General features: G+C 41.3%; 1 protein-coding gene across 6 annotated transcripts in view; it reads right to left on the bottom strand.

The window, feature by feature from the left end:
- LMBR1 (limb development membrane protein 1) overlaps positions 1-20,924 on the bottom strand; it is a 199,352-nt gene that overhangs the window by 164,753 nt on the left and 13,675 nt on the right. For all 6 annotated transcript variants that reach the window (XR_015243572.1, XM_086685405.1, XM_086685387.1 and 3 more), the window contains exon 2: positions 394-466. Coding sequence is in view for 5 of the 6 variants with exons in the window: in XM_086685405.1 (XP_086541531.1) it covers positions 394-466 (73 nt within the window). In the remaining variant the exon portion in view is untranslated. The remainder of the gene's footprint in view (positions 1-393; positions 467-20,924) is intronic.

Below are 20,924 nucleotides of genomic sequence, written 5' to 3'. Positions count from 1 at the left end.
ACCTGTGAAATTAACTAGAGAAGGTAAAGATAGTCCAGCAGTCAGAGAAAGGATGGGATGGGGATATGCATGTTCAAAGTCAGAGCCAGTCACAAGGACCCATATATCCTCACAAACTCTAGAATTTCCCAGATGCTGAAGAGCCACACACTAATCTTAGTCGGACGTTAAGAACAGTGGTAAACAAGGGCTCGGGTCTAAGAGGGTGACCACCCCGCAAGTGGGCAGATTCCCTGGCCGCACCGTCAGTGCCCTCGGGACCAGGCAACTGGGTGGCACGATCGCGGCCGTACTAAATACAGACACCACCATGCGGGCGGGCACTGCACAGGCCAAATACCATACATCAGTTGGCATGAAAATCTAAGTTTTAATTACAATGTTTCCACTTACCTGATTTTCTCTTGTATCTCGTAATGATGAAGTAGGAAACAACGTAGAGAATGGCAAAAAGAAGGAAACATATCTGAAAAAAAATTAACAGATCATTTACATTTGTCGCACATCTTTGTTAAGATTATAAAAGATGCATCTTTGGTATTTATAGGCAAAAAGATTCAATCTATTAAAAAAGTAAAATTTTTAGATATTTTGCTAATATAAAGTTTTGATAAAATACTAATTTATATGAACTAAGTCAAATAGCCCAGTTTTTAATATCATTGCAGAGAAGAAAAAGCCCAATGAAGATTTTTCTTTTTATAACTTAACCAAATTGTTTTCAAAATCCTATGGAAGTGTAAAGTGTCAGATCGTCACCAATAATCCTGAACACTAAAGTCAATGAGACACTACTGTCCCTTCCAAATATCAAAACATACTACAAAGCTTCAATAACATTTAAAGAGTGTGCTGGTGCCACAATTTGACAGATCAACGAAACAGATTCTATTATATAAAAATATATATAATTTTGTTCTACATACAAGAGGCATCACAAATCAATGTGTGTGGGGGGGAATAATCATTCAATAAATATACCACATATCAAAATAAACAGCAGTTGAATAAGAAACTTTTTTAATATTAAATTCAAATTAAATTCCATTTAATTTTATGGGGATGATAGATAAAAGAAGATGGGTCATGAAACAGGAGATCTCATTATAGTCAAAGACCAAGTGTGCTAGAAATAAAGTCCTACTAGAGCTAAGATCCTAGGATCAAGGTACCAATAGTTTGAAGACTCTCAAACGAAACAATTCCAGGTGCTGATAGTCTAGGGAGCACCCCTCCGCATGGATTTCTGAACAGTGGATGTTGGCCACAGGACGGAAAATGACCTTAGATCTAGGTGTGAACATCCACCGTACCATGTCATCTAGGAAATGACAAACTGAGAATGGAGAAAGACCGTGAGCCTCATGTCACAACCGGGACAAGTGGGAGAATGACAGGAGACATACTGACAGTGACCAAAAAGGAGCCAAGAGTAAAAAGCATCAAACTGGCCTGCTGCTGGGAACCCACCGAGAACTCCAGATGGTTACGAGAATGTCAACACCATCACCACATCCTCCCAAAATCCTTCGGAGTGTAGGAAATGGGTCAAAAAGGAAACCGGTTATTGGTAAAGGAATAGAACATCTCCGTCAAGAAGACGTTAAGGGTCAGGGAAGACTGTTTACAATGGAATGAGTCTGGGTAGCGCTGGAAGGAAAAGAAGGGGGACTGGGCAGAAACTGATTTACGAGGTTAGAGCCAGAGGGATCAAACGGACAGGGCATTAATATTTATGACAGACACTAACTGAAATTCATTTGACAACTACTTGCTGTGAGCTTACGGTACACCAGGTACACTTTTGGGAGCTAAGAGCAGGAAGATGAGATCTCATCTCTTACTTCTTCCCTCCAGCGTTTTGAACACACAGAGCTCTTCCTGGCTCAGACCCTCGGCCTTGAATACCCTCCCTCCACACAGCTGCGTGCCTTGCTTCGTCTTCTCCCACAGTCTTTCCTCAGGTGTCACGTGTGAGGTGTGCCCCCTCGCCCCTGCCGGCGCTCCCCATGCCCCTAACCCAGCACAAGGTCATCGTCCGTTCCACTGACCGCTTACTGACTGGTTAGCTGCTTTCTTACTGGAATGTAAGCTCAACGAAGGTGGAACTTGGTTTTATTCACTGCTGTGTTCTTGTTCCAAAAAGCGCACCTGTTGTGCAGAAGTTTGTAACAAGTGCCAGTCCTCACAAACAGTAAAGTGTTGGTTTTTACCCTGAGTGAGATGGGAATCCGTGGTGGGACTCGGAGCAGACGGAGACAGAATCCATGACAGAGGGAAAAGGCTCACTCTAGGTACAGTGGGGAAAATAACTGAAGCAGCCAGAGCAGTCAGGAGCGTCCACCAATCATCCAGAGCAGAGGTCACTTGGAGCTGTGTGTGGACTTATCAAAAATGATCAAGTTCGGGGTAGGTTTTGAAAACCACCTTGAGAGGGCGTGGCCTAAGAAACCGGAAAGAGACAGTGGCCATTTCCTGCGTCGGGAAAGATTATGATGAAGTCATTTTGGGTTGGAAGTTAAAAAGTACAGTTTACACTGATGCAGGTGAAATACTTATTATCCACTCAGGTGGAGAGGCTGGATGGGCTGTTGGATACGAAATCTGTACAATCCAGGGAAAGGAGCCCGGCTAGGATTTTTTAAGGTGGGGGGTGGGGGGTGGGGGGTGCCAGGGGGGACACAAGCAGATAGACATTTAAAGCCCTGAGACCAGATGGGATTTCCATCCTAGGGAGTGAGTGCAGCCAGAGAATTCCAAGAACCAAGCCCCAGAAGTCTCCAATACTTAGAAGCCAACCTGACAGGAGGAGTCAGCAGGGAGGAGGCATACAAGAGGCTGTGACGTCCTGAAAGCCACATGAAGAAAGTTCGTGTAGGAAAAGGGATCATCAGCCGTGTCAAATGCTGCTGACAGACCAAGTAAGATGAGCACTGAGAACTGACACCTGGACTTAGCAACACGGAGGTCGTCAGTGACCTTGACGAGAGAGGTTTTTCTGGAGTGCTGAACGTAAAACTCCGACTGAAGCAGATTAAGAGAGAGGAAGAATTAGAAACAAAATGTAGCCAGTTCTTTCCAGGAACTTATGGGAAAGGGAAGAAAAAGAAATGGGATGAGGCCTGCGAAGAGGGGTTTTTTTAAGAGGAGAAAAGCTACACACAGTTGTAATCATATTCCAGCAGAGAGAAAAATTATTGAAGCAAGGGAGAAAAAGGCGAACTGCTAAGCCAACACGCCCAGGTTGGGGAGCCAGAAAGAAAGCCCCTGCTCACGAGGAGGAGGAGGAGCGAGAGCAGGGAACACATGAGTCCCATGGCGGGCAGGTGTGCAGATGTGGGGCAGCAGCATAACGACAGAGTCCCTTCCGAGGGTTCTATGTTCTCAGTGAAACAGAAGCACGTTCTTCTAGGAAGAGTTACACGTGGGGAGTGGAGACAGCAGGCACACGGGGAATGAGGCGGGAAGTGGCGTAGAGAACACAAGGAAGTGGGAGGCAGGCAAGGTGAAGCGGCCTTCAAGCACGGGGGGGGGGGGGGGGGGGGGAGCCTGCTTCTCGGCCACTGAGGGGGCCGCGGGCAGAACGGGCAGAGGCTCGAGGGCTCTAAGGGCTCTAACACCTCCCCTGTTCTCCTCCCTGTATGGCCGACACCTGCACATTCGCACTGGGCACCGCTCACTCCTCCTCCAACCACGGATCAGACTTCATGTCCACCACCCAACGTCAGGTGCCCTGACAGCGGTCAGCCATGACCTAGAGGCCAAATTTCACTCTCATAATTTCACCTGACCTCTGAGCAGTACCTTCTATCTCAGCAAAGGTCCTCCTTCTCTGATTGTTCACCCAGTCTCCAACACTAGCTTGCCTTTCCTGCCAGCCTTTAAATATTACTCGTCTAAAACAAACAAACAAACAAAAACAAAAAACACCATTATTCTCTAGGATCTCAGGGCTGAGCCAGAAATCTATTCTCAATCCACAAGCTCTTCACAGGTAACCTAGTCTGCTCCAGGGTTCTAACCATCAACCCTCAGAAATCCCGGGACCACAGTTTGAAAACCACTGGTCTCGGGTATTAGCAAAAGTGAAATTATTGGCCATATATCCTAAATAGACTGGGGGTAAAGAAAAAGAAACCAAGTAACCAAGTGCAGGGTGATGGATGCTGAGTGAAACGATTGGCCATAAATCCTAAGTAGATGGAGGGGGGAGGGGAAACCAAGTACAGAGTGATGGATAAAAATGGAGATGTCAGGGCACGTGGGTGTTCAGCTGGCTGAGCATCTGATTTTGGCTCATGTCATGATCTCACGATTCGTGAGTTCAAGCTCCACATCAGGCTTTCTGCTGTCAGCACAGAGCCCACCTTGGATCCTCTGTCTCCCTCTCTCTCTGCCCCTCCCCAACTTGTGCTCTCGCTTGCATGTGCACGCTCTAATAAATAAATAAACTTAAAAAAAAAAAAAGAGTGGAGATGTCAATCAACTGAGGTTCCTGGTAGAGCTGCAATAAAATACCAAAGGTGAAAGAAAAAGTTATGATTAACGAATGCTTTCAGATTTTTTTTTTTTAATTTTTTTTTTTCAACGTTTATTTATTTTTGGGACAGAGAGAGACAGAGCATGAACGGGGGAGGGGCAGAGAGAGAGGGAGACACAGAATCGGAAACAGGCTCCAGGCTCTGAGCCATCAGCCCAGAGCCCGACGCGGGGCTCGAACTCACGGACCGTGAGATCGTGACCTGGCTGAAGTCAGACGCTTAACCGACTGCGCCACCCAGGCGCCCCTGCTTTCAGATTTTTAAACTTAGTATTTAACGTTAGAGAACAAAAGTGTCAGGAATTCCAGAAAGTTCATGCACAAACAGTGGATAAGAAGGCATGAAAAGTAATGCACAAAAGGAAATCAAGGAACCAAAATGCATGGTATAAAATGGAAAGACTGATGAAAAGCAATTCAATTAAGAACGGAAGTAAAACTAACAATTATAAAAACAAATATAAGCATAACTAATTTATTAATTTTTTGACATTTTTCATTTGTATTTATTTTAAAAAATTTTAATATTTGTTTATTTTTGAGAAAGACACACACACACACACACACACACACACACACACACACACACACACAGAGTGTGAGCGGGGGAGGGGCAGAGAGAGAAGGAGACACAGAATCCAAAACAGGCTTCAGGCCCTGAACTGTCAGCATAGAGCCATGAGATCATGACCTGAGCCAAAGTCAGATGCTCAACCAACTGAGCCACCCAGGCGCCCCAACATTTTTCATTTTGAGAGAGAGAGAGAGAAAGAGAGAGCACACATGAGCCGGCGAGAGAAGCAAAAGCAGGGAGAGAGAGACAGAGAGAGAGAGGATCTCAAACAGGCTCCATGCCAAGCATGAAGCCCTACCTGGGGCTCGATTCCACAACCCTGGGATCACAACCTGAGCCAAAATCAAGAGTTGGACACCCAACTGACTGAGCCACCCAGGCTCTCCCAAACATAAGTATTACTAATTTAGAAATAAAAGCTACCCATAATGAAAATAAAAATACAACTATAACATATTAGAACAAAACTCACAGAATGGGTTAGACTATTTTTCTAGTTCCAAAGTTGGGACTAGGAGCAAGTGCTCCTCCCGTAAATGATGCATATTCAAGACAGACAGCAACCCACAGGGATGAGCAAAATGCAGGCACACTGTAATCTTACCTCTTATCGTCCCTATATCCAGTGCGAACACAAAGAAATTCCTAACCAAAAAAGGAGAAGGTCCTTACAGCCCTTCACCACTAACAGTGAGTAAGGTACAGCTGATAAAAAGAGAGGGGAACAGGCTCTCATGGCTCTCTAAAAAGACAGAGCTTTGGGGCGCCTGTGTGGCTCAGTCAGTTGAGTGTCGGACTCTTGATTTCAGCTGGGGTTGTGATCACAAGGTCATGGGATCAAGTCCCGTGTTGGCCTGCTTACGGTCTCTCTCTCATTCCCTCTGCCCCTCTCCCCCACTCATGCACTCTCTCACTCCCTCTCAAATAAAAAATAGTAACTTTTTAAAAATTAAAAAAAAATTGAGCTTTAATCTCCTGGTCAGGGAGGAAAAGTAAGGACACTAAAGCTCACAGGGAGAAATGATACAACATGCATGCCCTCTGTGCCGGCTAAATCAGAGGGCAGAAACCGTGGCTGCCACATGGCTTTAGTCCTGATGCTGATCAAGAATGGCTATCCTAGAAACATACATTCTTCCAAAACTGAATCAGGAAGAAATAGAAAATGTTAACAGACTGATTTCTAGTAATAAAATTGAATAGGTAGTGAAAAACTACCAACAAAAAAGTCCAGGACCTGATGGCTTCAATGGTTAATACCTATTCTTCTCAAACCATTCCAAAAAAACAGAAGATGAAGAGAAGCTTCCAAATTCCATCTGAGACCAGATTTACCTTGATACCAAAACCAGACAAAAACACTACAAAAAAAAAAAAAAAAATACAAGCCAGTGTCTCTGCTAAACATAGAGGCAAAAATCCTCAACAAAATACTAGCAAATCCAAACCAACAATACATTAAAAAAAAATCATTCACCATGATCAAGTGGGATTTATTCCAGAGATTCAAAGGTGGTTCACTACTCACAAACCAATCAATGTGATACATCACACTAACAAGAGGAAGGATAAAAAAAAAAACCCATATGATCATGTCAATAGATGCAAAAAAGCAAGTGACAAAATACAACATCCATTCATGATAAAAACACTCAACAAAGTGAGTTTAGAGGGAACATACCTCAATGTAATAAAGGTCACATATGAAAAATCTACAGCTAACATCATATCCAATGGTATAAAACTGAAAGTTCTTTCTCTATGATCAGGAACAAGGCAAGGATGTTCACTCTCCCCTCAACAAAGTACTGGAAGTCTTAGTGGCAGCAATCAGGCAAGAAAAAGAAATAAAAGGCATCCAAATTGCTAAGGAAGAAGTAAAACTTACTCTTTGAAGATGATACAATACAATAATCAAAAACCCTAAACCCTAAAAATTCTACCAAAAACTATTAAAACTGATGATGAATTCAGTAAAGTTGCAGGATACGAAATTAATATTAAAACTGTTGCATTTCTATACACTGATAACAAAGTAACAGAAAAAGAAATGAAAGTAACAATGCTGTTTACAATTGCACCAAAAATAATAAAATACTACGAATAAATTTTGCCAAGGATATGAAAGACCTATATTCCAAAAACTATAAGACATTCATGAAATTAAAGATGACACAAACAAATGGAAAGATATACCATGCTCATGGACTGGAAAAATATTACTAAATGTCCATACTAAAGCCGTCTACAGATGCATTGCAATCCCTATCAAAATACCAATAGAATTTTTCCCGTAACTAGAACAAATAATCCTAAAATCTGTAGGAAACCACAAAAGACCTTGAATAACTAAAGCAATCTTGAGAAAGAAGAACAAAGCTGGAGGTATCACAATCCCAGATTTCAAAATGTACTACAAGCTAAAATAATCAAAACACTATGGCACTGGCACAAAAACAGACACACAGGTCAGTGGAACAGAACAGAGAGGCCAGAAATAAACCTTCACCTATATGGTTAATTAATCTATAACAAAAGAGGCAGGAATATACAATGGGGAAAAGACAGTCTTTTCAATAAATGCTGCTGGAAAAACTGGACAACTACATGCAAAAGAATGAAACTGGACAGTTTTCTTAACACCATACACAAAAATAAACTCAAAATGGATCAAAGACCTAAATATGAGACCTGAAATCATACAAATCCTAAAAGAAAAGGTTGGGCATCAACCTTAGCAACATATTTACGGATACGTCTCCTGAGGCAAGGGAAACAAAAGCAGAAATAAACTTTTGGGACTAAGCCAACACAAAAAGCTTTTGCAAAGCAAAGAAAACCATCAACCAAACAAGAGGTAACTCGGGGTACCTGAGTGGCTCACAAGGTTGAGCATCCAATTCTTGATTTCAGCTCTGGTCATGATCTCCTGGTTCATGGAATTGAGCTCTGAGTCAGGCTCTGCCCTGACAGCACAGAGCCTGCCTGGGATTCTCTCTGCCTCTCTCCCTGTCTCTCTCTGCCCCTCCCCTGTGCGCGCACGCGCGCACACACTTGCTCTCACTCTCTCAAAATAAGTAAATATTTTTTTAACATTTATTTATTTTTGAGAGAGAGAGCATGAGCAGGGGGAGGGGCAGAGAGAGAGAGAGGGACACAGAATCTGAAGCAGGCTCCAGGCTCTGAACTGTCAGCACACAGCCCGATGCGGGGCTCGAATTCCCAAACCATGAGATCACAACCCGAGCCAAAGTTGGATGTTTAACTGACTGAGCCACCCAGATGCCCCTAAAATTAAAATTATAATTCTTCAAGTAATCCTAAGAGCCAGAAAAATAACAATAAAACAAAGAAAAATCCAGAGTATGCAGCAAAAGACAGGATAACACCAATATTATGAAAGCAATAATAAAGATGAAACATTAAAATCATAATTGTAAATGAAACAAATTATGAAAAGAAAACTCTCACAGATGGAGACATATCGAAAATAAAGTAACCTAAAAAGACTGAAAACAAAAGGATAAACAGAGACAAACTGGGCAGACACTAACAAAGAAGCTGACTGTTGGGACTCCCGGGTGGTTCACTGGCTTGAGCGTCTGACTCTTGATTTTGGCTCAGATCATGATCCCAGGGTCATGGGATTGAGCCCGGCAGGCTCCACGCTAAGCATGGAGCCTGCTTAAGATTCTCTCTGCCTCTCGCTCTCTGCCTCTCTCTCTCTCTCCCTCTACTCCTCCCCAACTCGTGTGTACCTGCACACGTTTTCTCTCTCTCTCTCTCTCTCTCTCTCTCTCTCAGAAGAAGAAGAAGAAGAAGAAGAAGAAGAAGAAGAAGAAGAAGAGGAAGAGGAAGAGGAAGAGGAAGAAGAAGAAGAAGAAGAAGAAGAAGAAGAAGAAGAAAAGAAATTGACTGTCATTTTTTCCCTCTCTCAGACAAGGATGAATTTAAGGCATAAGGTGCAAAGTAAGACAAAACAGGGCATTCTATGAACAACAGTAAAGCCCACAATGAAGAAAGAATCTTCATGCACCAAAAACACAGCACAAAAACACACTTTTTTAAAAACTGAATATTCAAGGAAAAATGTAAACCACTACTTTAGTTGGGAGACTTTAATTCACCATAAAAGACAAAGTAGGGGCGCCTGGGTGGCGCAGTCGGTTAAGCGTCCGACTTCAGCCAGGTCACGATCTCGCGGACCGTGAGTTCGAGCCCCGCGTCAGGCTCTGGGCTGATGGCTCGGAGCCTGGAGCCTGTTTCCGATTCTGTGTCTCCCTCTCTCTCTGCCCCTCCCCCGTTCATGCTCTGTCTCTCTCTGTCCCAAAAAAAATAAATAAACATTGAAAAAAAATTAAAAAAAAAAAAAAAAAAGACAAAGTAAATGCAAGCCAAACACATACTAATAATATGACTTTTTAAAGGTATTAAGATTGCTCTAGTAAATAAATGTGTTTATCATACTCAATGCTCTACACCCCTATAAGCCCATGTCCTGCCATCAATGTCCCAGCCCCCTACCACTACTAATCTGCTTTGTTTCTATGGATTTGCCTAATCCAGATATTTCATATCAATGAAAACATAATATGTGCCTTTTTGTGTCAGGCTTCTTTCCCTTAGCATAATATTTTCAAGGTTCCCACAGGATGCACCAATACATCATTCTTCCAGACTTGTTACAAAAATAAATAAAACTCTATTTGATTAAAAACACACTGAATATTTTGTTGCTAGCAGCTCAAAGTTTCCTTTCAGATATATTTGCATATGTTTGTTGCTCGTTTGTAAATGCGACAAACCCCCTTTCAAAGAGGTAAGAAACAAAATTAGCAATACCCCATCTCCAGAACAATTAACACGACTTTGAAACACAAGCGAGTATCTACTTTTCTAAGTGTTACTAGCACCATCATAATAAACTGCCCTGTTATCTGTCAACTCGTGCTTCGATAAAGGTAAAATAGTATTTCCCCCCAAACAAGTAACACTGACACCCTTAACAAGGGGTAAATATTCTATTTTTCAAGGTTATCACAAGAAGTCTCAAACTCATTAATGTCATCTACAATATTACACTTTATTGCTTATTCTTGAGGTTTTTCAGGTTCTACATACTCTTACATCGGAAGTCACCAGCAAAAACTTCTTTAAATCCCTTCTGAGACCCAGACTCCAGCAAAACACACAGGAAAGACAGCTTTCTCTGAGCCAGCTGTCACTCCTGTCCTTTGGGTTCCTACATTCGAGGCACAACTATTCTACCACAAAGCCCCCTCTTCCTGAGTCCCCACGATACTCCTAGTACCCAGATTTCAGCACAACCTCTGAATTCCATTAAATGTTTCAGGTACATAAAATTTGTCTCCTAAACTTTTTATTACATATAGTTTAGGTACACTAAAGGTACTAAATAGCAACAGGAACTATCTTATACATCTCTTGAATCTTCCTGAGTGCCTAGATAAGTAATTTTAAAATAAACTGCGTAAATTACACTCCCTTCCTACTGCCGGATCCTTAGCCTCCATCAGACCTGATCAGGGCAAGGGAAGACGCTTTGAATAGGATGAAAGGTAGACGTTTAAATTAGACTGTACTTAATTTTCAGTATGTAAGAGTGACCATAAAACTAAGAGATAAGCCAAAGTTGTCATCAAAGGAAGGGAACAGAGATCCAACAAACAATCCTTACAGTGGGAGAAAATTAAACTGCTTTACAACTATTTACTACCAAGTTTACTCATGCAATAAACAGTTAAGTACTGACATCTTAATGATCTTGAGTCTTCCTTCTAAGAGAGGAATGTCTCTCCATTAATGTAGATCTTCTTTGATTTTTTTAAATCAGAGTGTAGTTTTATATCTAAGAATTTTCTCTTGGTGCTAATGTTAATGGCACTGTATTTTTAATTTCAAATTCCAATTTTTCATCCTTGTATACAGGACAGCAATGGACTTCTGTGGATTAACACTGTATCTTAATATCTTTCCATAACCCAGGAGTTTTCTGTTGTTGTTATTGACTCTAGGATTTTCTATCTAGACTATCATGTCATCTGAGAACGAAGACAGTTTTCTTTTTCTCTTCCCAATTTGTACACCTGTCAGTTTACTGCGTTAGCCAGGACTTCCAGTGCAATGTAGAAAAGCAGTGAGAAGAGAGAACATCGTTGCCTTGTTCCTGATCTTAGTGGGAAAACGTTTGGTTTCTCATCATTAAGTATGATGTTAGCTGTAGATATTTTGTGGATGTTCTTTATCAAGCTGAGGAAGTTCTCCTCTATTCTTGGTTTATTGAGAGCTTTTACCATAAACGGATGTTGGATTTTGCCAAACGCTTTTTCTTCATATACTGATAGGATCATATGCTGTTTCTTCTTTAGTCTATCGATGTGACAGATTACACTAAGTGATTTTTGAATGTTGAACCAGGCCTGCATAACTTAGAATAAATCCACGTGGTCCTGGTGCATAATAATTCTTTTGGCACACTGTTGAATTTAGTTTGCTAATATTTTCTTGCAGAACTGTGCATTTATGCTCATAAGAGATACTGGTCTGTAGTTTTCTCTTATTGCAATGTTTTTTGTCTGATTCTAGTATTAGGGTAACGCTGGCCTCCAAGAATGAGCTAGAAGTATTCCATCTGCTTCTATTTCCTATAAGAGATTGCAGAGAATTGGTATCACTTCTTCCTTAAACATTTAGTAGAATGCACCAGTGAAACCATCTATGACTGGTGTTTGGGAAGGTCAATTGGTTATTCAATTTCTTTAAAATATGCAAGCCTACCCAGATTATGTTTCTCATTGTGTGAGTTTTGGTAGACTGTGTCTTTGAAGAAATTTGTCCATTTCATCTAGGTTTTCGAATTTGTGGGCATACAATTATTCATAATATTCCTTTAGTATCTTTTTAATGCCCATTGACTCAGTAGAAATGATCTTTCACTTTTGATATTAGTAATTTGTGTTTTCTCTCTTTTTTTCTTGGTTAGCCTAGCTAGAGGCTTATCAATTTTATTGGTATGTCTAAGGACCAGGTTTTGATTTTGTGAATTTTTAAAACTTATTTCTTATTTTCACTTTCACTAATTTCTGCTCTTTTTTTTTTTCTTTTGCTTACTTTGGCATTACTTTGCTCTTTTTTTTTAGTTTTTTTTTAAAAATTTTTTAATGTTTATTTATTCTTGAAAGAGAGAAAGAGACACACAAAGGGTGAGCAGGGGAGGGCAGAGAGAGGGAGACACAGAATCCAAAGCAGGCTCCAGGCTCCAAGCTGTCAACACAGAGCCTGATGTGGGACTCAAATCCACAAACCGTGAGATCATGACCTGAGCCGAAGTTGGACACTTAACCAACTGAGCCACCCAGGCGCCCCTTCTTTTAGTTTTCTAAGGTGGAAGCTTAGATTGTTAATTTTTAAGTCTTTCTTCTTTTCTAATATAGCCATTCAATGCTATGAACTTCCCCCTACACACTGCTTGTGCCGCATCCCACAAATTTTGATATATTTTATTTTCATTAAGTTAAAAACATTTTACGGGGCGCCTCAGTGGTTCAGTTGTTGGGTGTCCAACTTCAGCTCAGGTCATGATCTCACAGCTAGTGAGGTCCGAGCCCCGCGTCGGGCTCTGTGCTGACAGCTCAGAGTCTGGATGCAGCTTCAGATCTGTGTCTCCCTCTCTCTCTGCCCCTAACCCACTCGCATTCTGTCTCTGTCTCCCTCAAAAGTAAGATAAAACATTTAAAAAAAATTTTTTTTTAACTTTTCTAGAGACCACACTGACCCATGTGTTACTTAGAGGTTGTTTAATCTCTAGGTATTTTGGAGCTTGCCAGTTATATTTCCATTATTAATTTGTAGTTTCACTCTTTTGTGGTCTCAGAGCAAACATTACATGATTTTTGTTCCTTTAAGTTTGTTAAGATGTGTTTTATGGCCTAGAATGTGGTCTATCTTGGTGAATTCTTCATGCAAACTTGGGGAAAATGTACACTGTGCTGCTGAAGTAGTCTGTAACTGTCCATTAGATCCAGCTGACTAATATTGCTGTTCAATGATATACCCTTGTTGATTTCCAGGCTGCTAGATCTGTCAATTAGTGACAGAGGGGTGTGGCAGTCTCTAGCTATAATAGTAGAATCACCCGTTTCTCTTTGCAGTTTATGTTTTTGCCTCACATATTTTGAATTTTTTTTTTCAACGTTTATTTATTTTTGGGACAGAGAGAGACAGAGCATGAGCGGGGGAGGGGCAGAGAGAGAGGGAGACACAGAATCGGAAACAGTCTCCAGGCTCTGAGCCATCAGCCCAGAGCCCGACGCGGGGCTCGAACTCACGGACCGCGAGATCGTGACCTGGCTGAAGTCGGACGCTTAACCGACTGCGCCACCCAGGCGCCCCGCCTCACATATTTTGAACCTCTGTTGTTAAATGCATACACATTAAGAACTGTTACGTCTCCTTGGAAAGTTGACCCTTTTTCATTCTGTACTGCCCCTTTTATTTCTTATAATTTTCCTTGGTCTAAAGACTGCCTTGTCTGAAATTAATACAGCCACTCCAGCTCCCTTTTGATTACTGTTAGCTTGGTATATCTTTCTCTGTCCCTTCACTTTTAATCTATCTTTACATTTTAAGTGGATTTTTTATGAACAGCATACAGTTGGGTTTGTTTTTTTTTTTAATTTTTTTTTTTTCAACGTTTTATTTATTTTTGGGACAGAGAGAGACAGAGCATGAACGGGGGAAGGGCAGAGAGAGAGGGAGACACAGAATCGGAAACAGGCTCCAGGCTCCAAGCCATCAGCCCGACGCGGGGCTCGAACTCACGGACCGCGAGATCGTGACCTGGCTGAAGTCGGACGCTTAACCGACTGCGCCACCCAGGCGCCCCAGTTGGGTTTTTTTAATGCACTCTGATAGATTCTGCCTTTTGACAGATACACTTCGGTCATTCACATTTAAAATGATCATTAGGGGCGCCTGGGTGGCGCAGTCGGTTAAGCGTCCGACTTCAGCCAGGTCACGATCTCGCGCTCCGTGAGTTCGAGCCCCGTGTCAGGCTCTGGGCTGATGGCTCGGAGCCTGGAGCCTGTTTCCGATTCTGTGTCTCCCTCTCTCTCTGCCCCTCCCCCGTTCATGCTGTGTCTCTCTCTGTCCCCAAAAATAAATAAACGTTGAAAAAAAAAAATTAAAAAAAAAAAATAAAATGATCATTAATAGTACTGGTTAAATATCACAGTTTTAACTATTTTTGTTTTGTTTTGTTTCTTGCCCACATTCTCTGTTTCTATTTTTGTCTTTCAGTCTTTGTCTGTCTCCTCTGGTTTTAACTGATTCTATTTTCTCTCCTCTTCTAACATATCAATTATAGTTCTTTTAAAATATTTTTAGTGGTTGCCTTAGAGTTTGTAATTTACAACTACTCTGAGTCCACTGTCAAGTACCTAATCACGGGTAGTGCAAGCACCCTGTAACTGAGTGTTCCCAGCTCCTCTCGCCCATCCCTTCAGTACAGCTGTCATTCACCTTACTTCTCCCGAAGTGTAATCACTAAAAGTGTTGCTATTACTTGCAATAAACTGTTATCTGATATATTAAGAAAACAAAAGATTTTATTTCACCTTCATTTATTCTTTCTCTAACATTCTTTCTTTCTTCATATAGATCTGAATTTCCCACCTAAGTAATTTTCCTTATGAGGAACTTCTGTTAAGATTTCTTGGGGCGCCTGGGTGGCGCAGTCGGTTAAGCGTCCGACTTCAGCCAGGTCACGATCTCGCGGTCCGTGAGTTCGAGCCCCGCGTCGGGCTCTGGGCTGATGGCTCGGAGCCTGGAGCCTGTTTCCGATTCTGTCTCCCTCTCTCTCTGCCCCTCCCCCGTTCATGCTCTGTCTCTCTCTGTCCCAAAAATAAATAAACGTTGAAAAAAAAATTAATAAAAAAATAAAAAAAAAAAAAAGATTTCTTGCCAAGCAGGTCTACCATCAATAATGTCCCTCAATTCTTGTCTCAAGAAGTTTTTATTACTCCTTTATTTTTAAAGAGTAATTTGCTGCATACAGAATTCTAGCTTGGTGGATGTTTTTTCTAATAACATTTTAAACATATCACTCCTCTCTACTCTTCTTTCTGAAAAGAAATCAGATATAATTCTCCTAAGATTCTCTATCTGTAAGGTATTTTTATTCTTCCTAGTTCTTTCCCGTTTACTTTGTCTCCAATTTTCTGCAGTTGAATATGATATGCCTACACATTAATTTTTTTATTTTTTGGTATTTATCCTGGTTGGTGATCTGTGAACTTTCTGGATCTGTGATTTGGTGTCTATAGTAATTTCTGAAAAATTCTCACCCATTATTGCTTCAAATATTTCTCCTGTTCTCCTCTTTCTGGTTTTCCCAATACACATACGTAACACCTTTCGTAATTATCCTATAGTTCTTGGGTGCTCCGTTCCTTTCTTTAATTCTTTTTTTTCTCTTTGCTTTTCCATTGAGGAAATTTCTTTTCTGTTAGATTCTTCTTTCTTTCCTTGGGCATGTCTAGTCTACTGATAAGCTCATCAAAGGTATTCTTCATTCTATTACAGTTTATTTGATTTTTACCATTCCTTGATTCTTTCATTTTTATTTATTTTGAGAGAGAGGAAGAAAAAAATGTGAGTGTGGGAGGGGCAGGGAGAGAGGGAGAGACAGGATCCAAGTAGGCTCTGCACTGTCAGCACAGAGCCCAGGCACAGGGCACGAACTCATGAACTGTGAGATCATGACCAGAGCCGAAACCAACAGACAGACCCTTATCCAACTGAGCCAACCAGGTGCCCCATCATTGATTCTTTCTGAAAGTTTCCATCTCTTTGCTTACATTACTCATCTGTTCTTGGATGTTGTACACTGTTTCTGTTACAGCTCTTAGCATATTAATTATTTCAAATTCTGGTTTTATTATCCCTAAATCTCTGTGATATTTGAGTCTGCTTCTGATGCCTTTTCTGTCTCTTCCAACTGTATTTTATTTTTTATTTTTTATTTTAGAGAGAGCGAGCAAGCAGAGGAGAGGGGCAAAGGGGGAGAGAGAGAATACTAAGCAGGGTCCATGCTCAGAGTGAAGCCCAAAGCAGCAGTGAAGCACCATCCACGATGGTGAGATCAAGACCTAGCTGAAAGCAAGAGTCAGACGCTCAACTAACTGAGCCACCTAGGAGACCCCCAACTGTATTTTCTGACTTTTAGTATGCTCTGTAATTTTTTTGTTAAAAGTTGGACTTTACGTATAGGATAAAAACAATTGGGGTAAATAAGACTCCAGCGAGGTTTATGTGTATCTTGACTGTGAGATGGGCTGCTTCCTGTTTGATGTACCCGTTGGGATCAGATGCTAGAATGTCCCCTAGTGTGCTTGTTTTTGTCTCCCGTTGTTGCTTTGGTTTTCTCTAGAGATGCTCTCTTTTTTTTTTCATTTTATTATTTTTTTACAAACTTTTTAATGTTTATTTATATGTTAGAGACAGAGAAAGAGAGAGAGTGTGTGTGAGCGGTGGAGTGGCAGAGAGAGAGGGAGACACAGGATCTGAAGCAGCCTCCAGGCTCTGAGCTGTCAGCACAGAGCCAACACAGGGCTCAAACCCACAAACTGTGAGATCATGACCTGAGCAGAAGTTGGATACCCAACTGACTAAGCCACCCAGGCGCCCCTAGAGACTCCCTCTTAAAGAGTCTGAGCCTTGCAGTTCTTTTAGCTGTTATCCCCTGTTATTATGCAGAAGCCTGACTGATGTGGTGGTAAGGAGTGGCTCTGGTAAAAAGAATTTCCTTTGAGGGGCACCTGGTTGGCTCAGTTGGTTAAGTGTCCAACTCCTGATTTCAGCTCAGGTGGGATCAAGCCTTGCGTCCGGCTCTGCACTGACATCACAGAGCCTGCAAGGGATTCTCTCTCTCCCTCTCTATCTGCCCCTCCCCTGCTCGTGCTCGCTCACTGGCTCTCTAAATAAATAAATTAATTAATTGGAAGGAAGGAAGGAAGGAAGGAAGGAAGGAAGGAAGGAAGGAAGGAAGGAAGGAAGGAAGGAAGGAACAATTACCCTTGAGAGCAGACCTTTGTCAAGGTAAACACAACCTTCTAGGCATTTTTCAAAATGGCTGCTTTCCCGCTCCCCCTGCTAAAGCACGAGGGGATTTTTTTTTTTTAAACCTGAGAGCCTACTAGAGCTCCTAGAAGTAAACCTCATTAAAGTATGGAGGCGCCCCCGAAACCTGAACCTCTGGAGTTTCAAACCCTATTAAGCCTCCGTCAATTAACTGATTACAGTTTAAGTGTTCCTACCAGTACTGGCTATTTGGCAGGCTTCTGCTAGAAAGGCTTTTGCTCTGGGTGAGCTGTGATTCTAGGTCTCCACCTCTCCTTCCGGTTTTCGAGGCCTGCGCCCTATGACCTCAGTTCTCTGATGGATTTAAGAAGAGTTGTCGATTTCAAATTCTTCAACTTTTCTCACTGTTGGAGGATGGAAATGACTTCCAAGTTCAAGCTGGACTGGAAACCAGAAGTCACCCACATGTTTTATGGTCTTATCTTTTATCTTCAGGTCTTTGATTTACCTGAGAATTGTTTTCTCTGTACGGTGTATATGACATAAAATATTTTTTAATTTCTTTTTTTTAGAGAGAGAATGAGTGGGGGAGACAACGCAGAGAGAGAGGAAGAGAGAAAATCCCACGCAGGCTCCACGCTGTCAGGGCAGAGCTCAATGAAAGGCTCGGCTCGATCCCACGACCCTGGGATCACAACCTAAGCTGAAATTTTTTTTTTTTTTTTTAATTTTTTTTTTCAACGTTTATTTATTTTTGGGACAGAGAGAGACAGAGCATGAACGGGGGAGGGGCAGAGAGAGAGGGCGACACAGAATCGGAAACAGGCTCCAGGCTCTGAGCCATCAGCCCAGAGCCCGACGCGGGGCTCGAACTCACGGACCGCGAGATCGTGACCTGGCTGAAGTCGGACGCTTAACCGACTGCGCCACCCAGGCGCCCCACAACCTAAGCTGAAATTAAGAGTCGGACGCTCAACCAACTGAGCCACCCAGGCACTCCTATAAAATACTTTCTAAAAAATACTCTATTCTCAGGGTGCCTGCGTGGCTCAGTCGGTTAACCGTCTTTCTCGCTCGCTCTCTCTCACTCTCTCAAAAATAAATAAACCCTTTAAAAAGTTTTTTTTTTTTTTCAACGTTTATTTATTTTTTTGGGACAGAGAGAGACAGAGCATGAACAGGGGAAGGGCAGAGAGAGAGGGAGACACAGAATCGGAAACAGGCTCCAGGCTCTGAGCCATCAGCCCAGAGCCTGACGCGGGGCTCGAACTCACGGACCGCGAGATCGTGACCTGGCTGAAGTCGGACGCTTAACCGACTGCGCCACCCAGGCGCCCCAAAAGTTTTTTTAATAAAAACAAATAAAATAAGGGAGTTCCTCGACCTTGGGGCTGTTAACGTTTTAGGCCAAATAGCTCCTTGCTGCTGTGGAGGTCCTTTGAAATGTAAGATTTCAGCAGCATCTCGGTCTTCTACCCACTAGATACCAACACATAACACACACCCCTCAGTTGTGACACTGCTACAGGTTTCCTGGGGGGACCCAGTTGAGAACCATAGGTCTAAGAAATGGATGTTAAATGTGGAAAAAGGAAATAAGGTAAAAATTTTATTACTTGGTGTTAATCGTTTCAAATAACGTAAATTTTCAAGGGCAGGAATGGTAGCTAAATCCCTAGAGAATGACTTAAAAACTGTTGTGTCAGAGATACGCATGCATGTGATGTTTAGAAGACCTTAAGAAAAGACTCCCACACAACTCTCCTCCACAGGTAATCTGCTGCTTTTCTAAGTCACTTCCATAATACTAGGAAACGTTTGTTGGTTTACCAATGTTAACAAAATATATTCACTACTCAATACAGAAGTTCAGAATGTAGCTACTATTTTTCTGACATTGAGGATTTACACCAGTACAGTGACTATTACCACCACTACCTGTCTTCCACTTCCTCTTCTGGTGTTTATTATATTTAGTCTTTGTTATTCTCTTGGGTAATCCCTAAGGACTTAAATCTTTACTTCTTGTTTTATCAATTTATTCCCGGGGGTGTAGCTAACAGATGTTTCCTGTTCTTAAATTCCCTAGCAGCTGCTATTATTTATTATCATCATCGTCGTCATTAAAGAAAACCTAACTACCCAAAAGAGAGAGATGGTTCTCTTTAGTTTTTCAAGACTTAAGATAATGAGACCATGAGAATCTTAATGCATGTAAGCTGCCATTCTGAAATAACTGCAGTATGAATTCCCAGGAGTAAGACTATTCAATCAGAGCATATAGTCCATCATACTGCCTTCTAGCACGGTTATTAGAAAACATGTTATTTCATGCTGATTGAAAATGGCATAATTTTTTCCCAATTATATAAATAAAAATCCTTTTTGCTAAAAATTGAAGGTATTCAGGGGCACCTGGCTGGCTCACGCAATACTATTTTTATATTTTAAAACAAATAAAATATTTGAAATAAAATATTTTAAAACAAATATTCGAAAATAAATAAAATATTTTAAAACAAATTTAATGTATTCAGAGGAGTATAAAGAAAAAGGTAAAAGCGTAAAAATATGAAATTCCACTACTCTGAAAAAAGCACCCTTCTTCCATACTTCTTTCTATGCATATCTACACAACATAAATAACTTTAGTCAGATTACATGTTTACTGTTTTTAATGTGGAAATATCTTCAGGTTCTCTCTCCTTATTATTTCTGGCTTCTAGTCACACTTTTTTTACACACTCTCCCCCACCACTTTGCCACATCCTCCGGCAGCCAGTGGAAGAGCAGTCTGGTGTACAGCCCTCCATTCTTCCTGGCTCCAAAACACTCCACAGCATGTGTCACCAGACGTAAAAAGCCAGGCCTTCTTTTTTTTTTTTTTAACATTTATTTATTTTTGAGACAGAGAGAGACAGAGCATGAACGGGGGAGGGGCAGAGAGAGAGAGACACAGAATCTGAAACAGACTCCAGGCTCTGAGCTGTCAGCACAGAGCCCGACGCGGGGCTCCAATTCACGGACTGCGAGATCATGACCTGAGCCGAAGTCGGACGCTTAACCGACCGAGCCACCCAGGCGCCCCAAGGCCAGGCCTTCTAAAAAAATTATTTTTACACTTAAGTCTCTAATCCATCTGGAACTTATTTTCATATATATGATATGGGAGCTCAATTTCACATTTTGTTTCTGAATGGTGAGTAATTAGGCCAACACAATTTATTAAATAAACCATCTTCTTCCACCGAAAATAACTACTGTTGCTGTGTATCAAATCCCCAAGTATACTACGGCATATTTCTGACTATTATGTTTCTTTGTTCTCTTTGCCAATTTCGATAACAATGACATGCACTTTCAATAGTAAATAATTATATACTGTATTTGCTCTCTGGGCAAATCTCTATGAGTTTCATTTTTCATAATTTCCTAGGCTAGACTTGGGCTTGGGGGGGGGGGAGGGAGGCAAAATTTAGACAATCTTCCATATGGACTTAAAATCATTTTTATTCAATTGCAAATAAAACTCTGACTCTAACTGAAATTGCATTAAGTATATATAAATTGATTTTGGAAGAGTTAACATTTGCATGATATTGTCTTTCCCTCCAGAAATGTGGAAAATCTTTTCATCTGTTAGATAATATTTCATACTCTTCAAAACATTTTTATGGTTTTCTGCATACAGTCTCTGTTCCTTTCTTAAGT

This window comes from Puma concolor, chromosome A2, assembly GCF_028749965.1.
Source record: "Puma concolor isolate L17-30 chromosome A2, mPumCon1.1.hap2, whole genome shotgun sequence".
Lineage (NCBI taxonomy): Eukaryota > Metazoa > Chordata > Mammalia > Carnivora > Felidae > Puma > Puma concolor.
The sequence above is the reverse complement of the archived record's forward strand: the minus strand, read 5'-3'. Positions and strand labels throughout refer to the sequence as shown.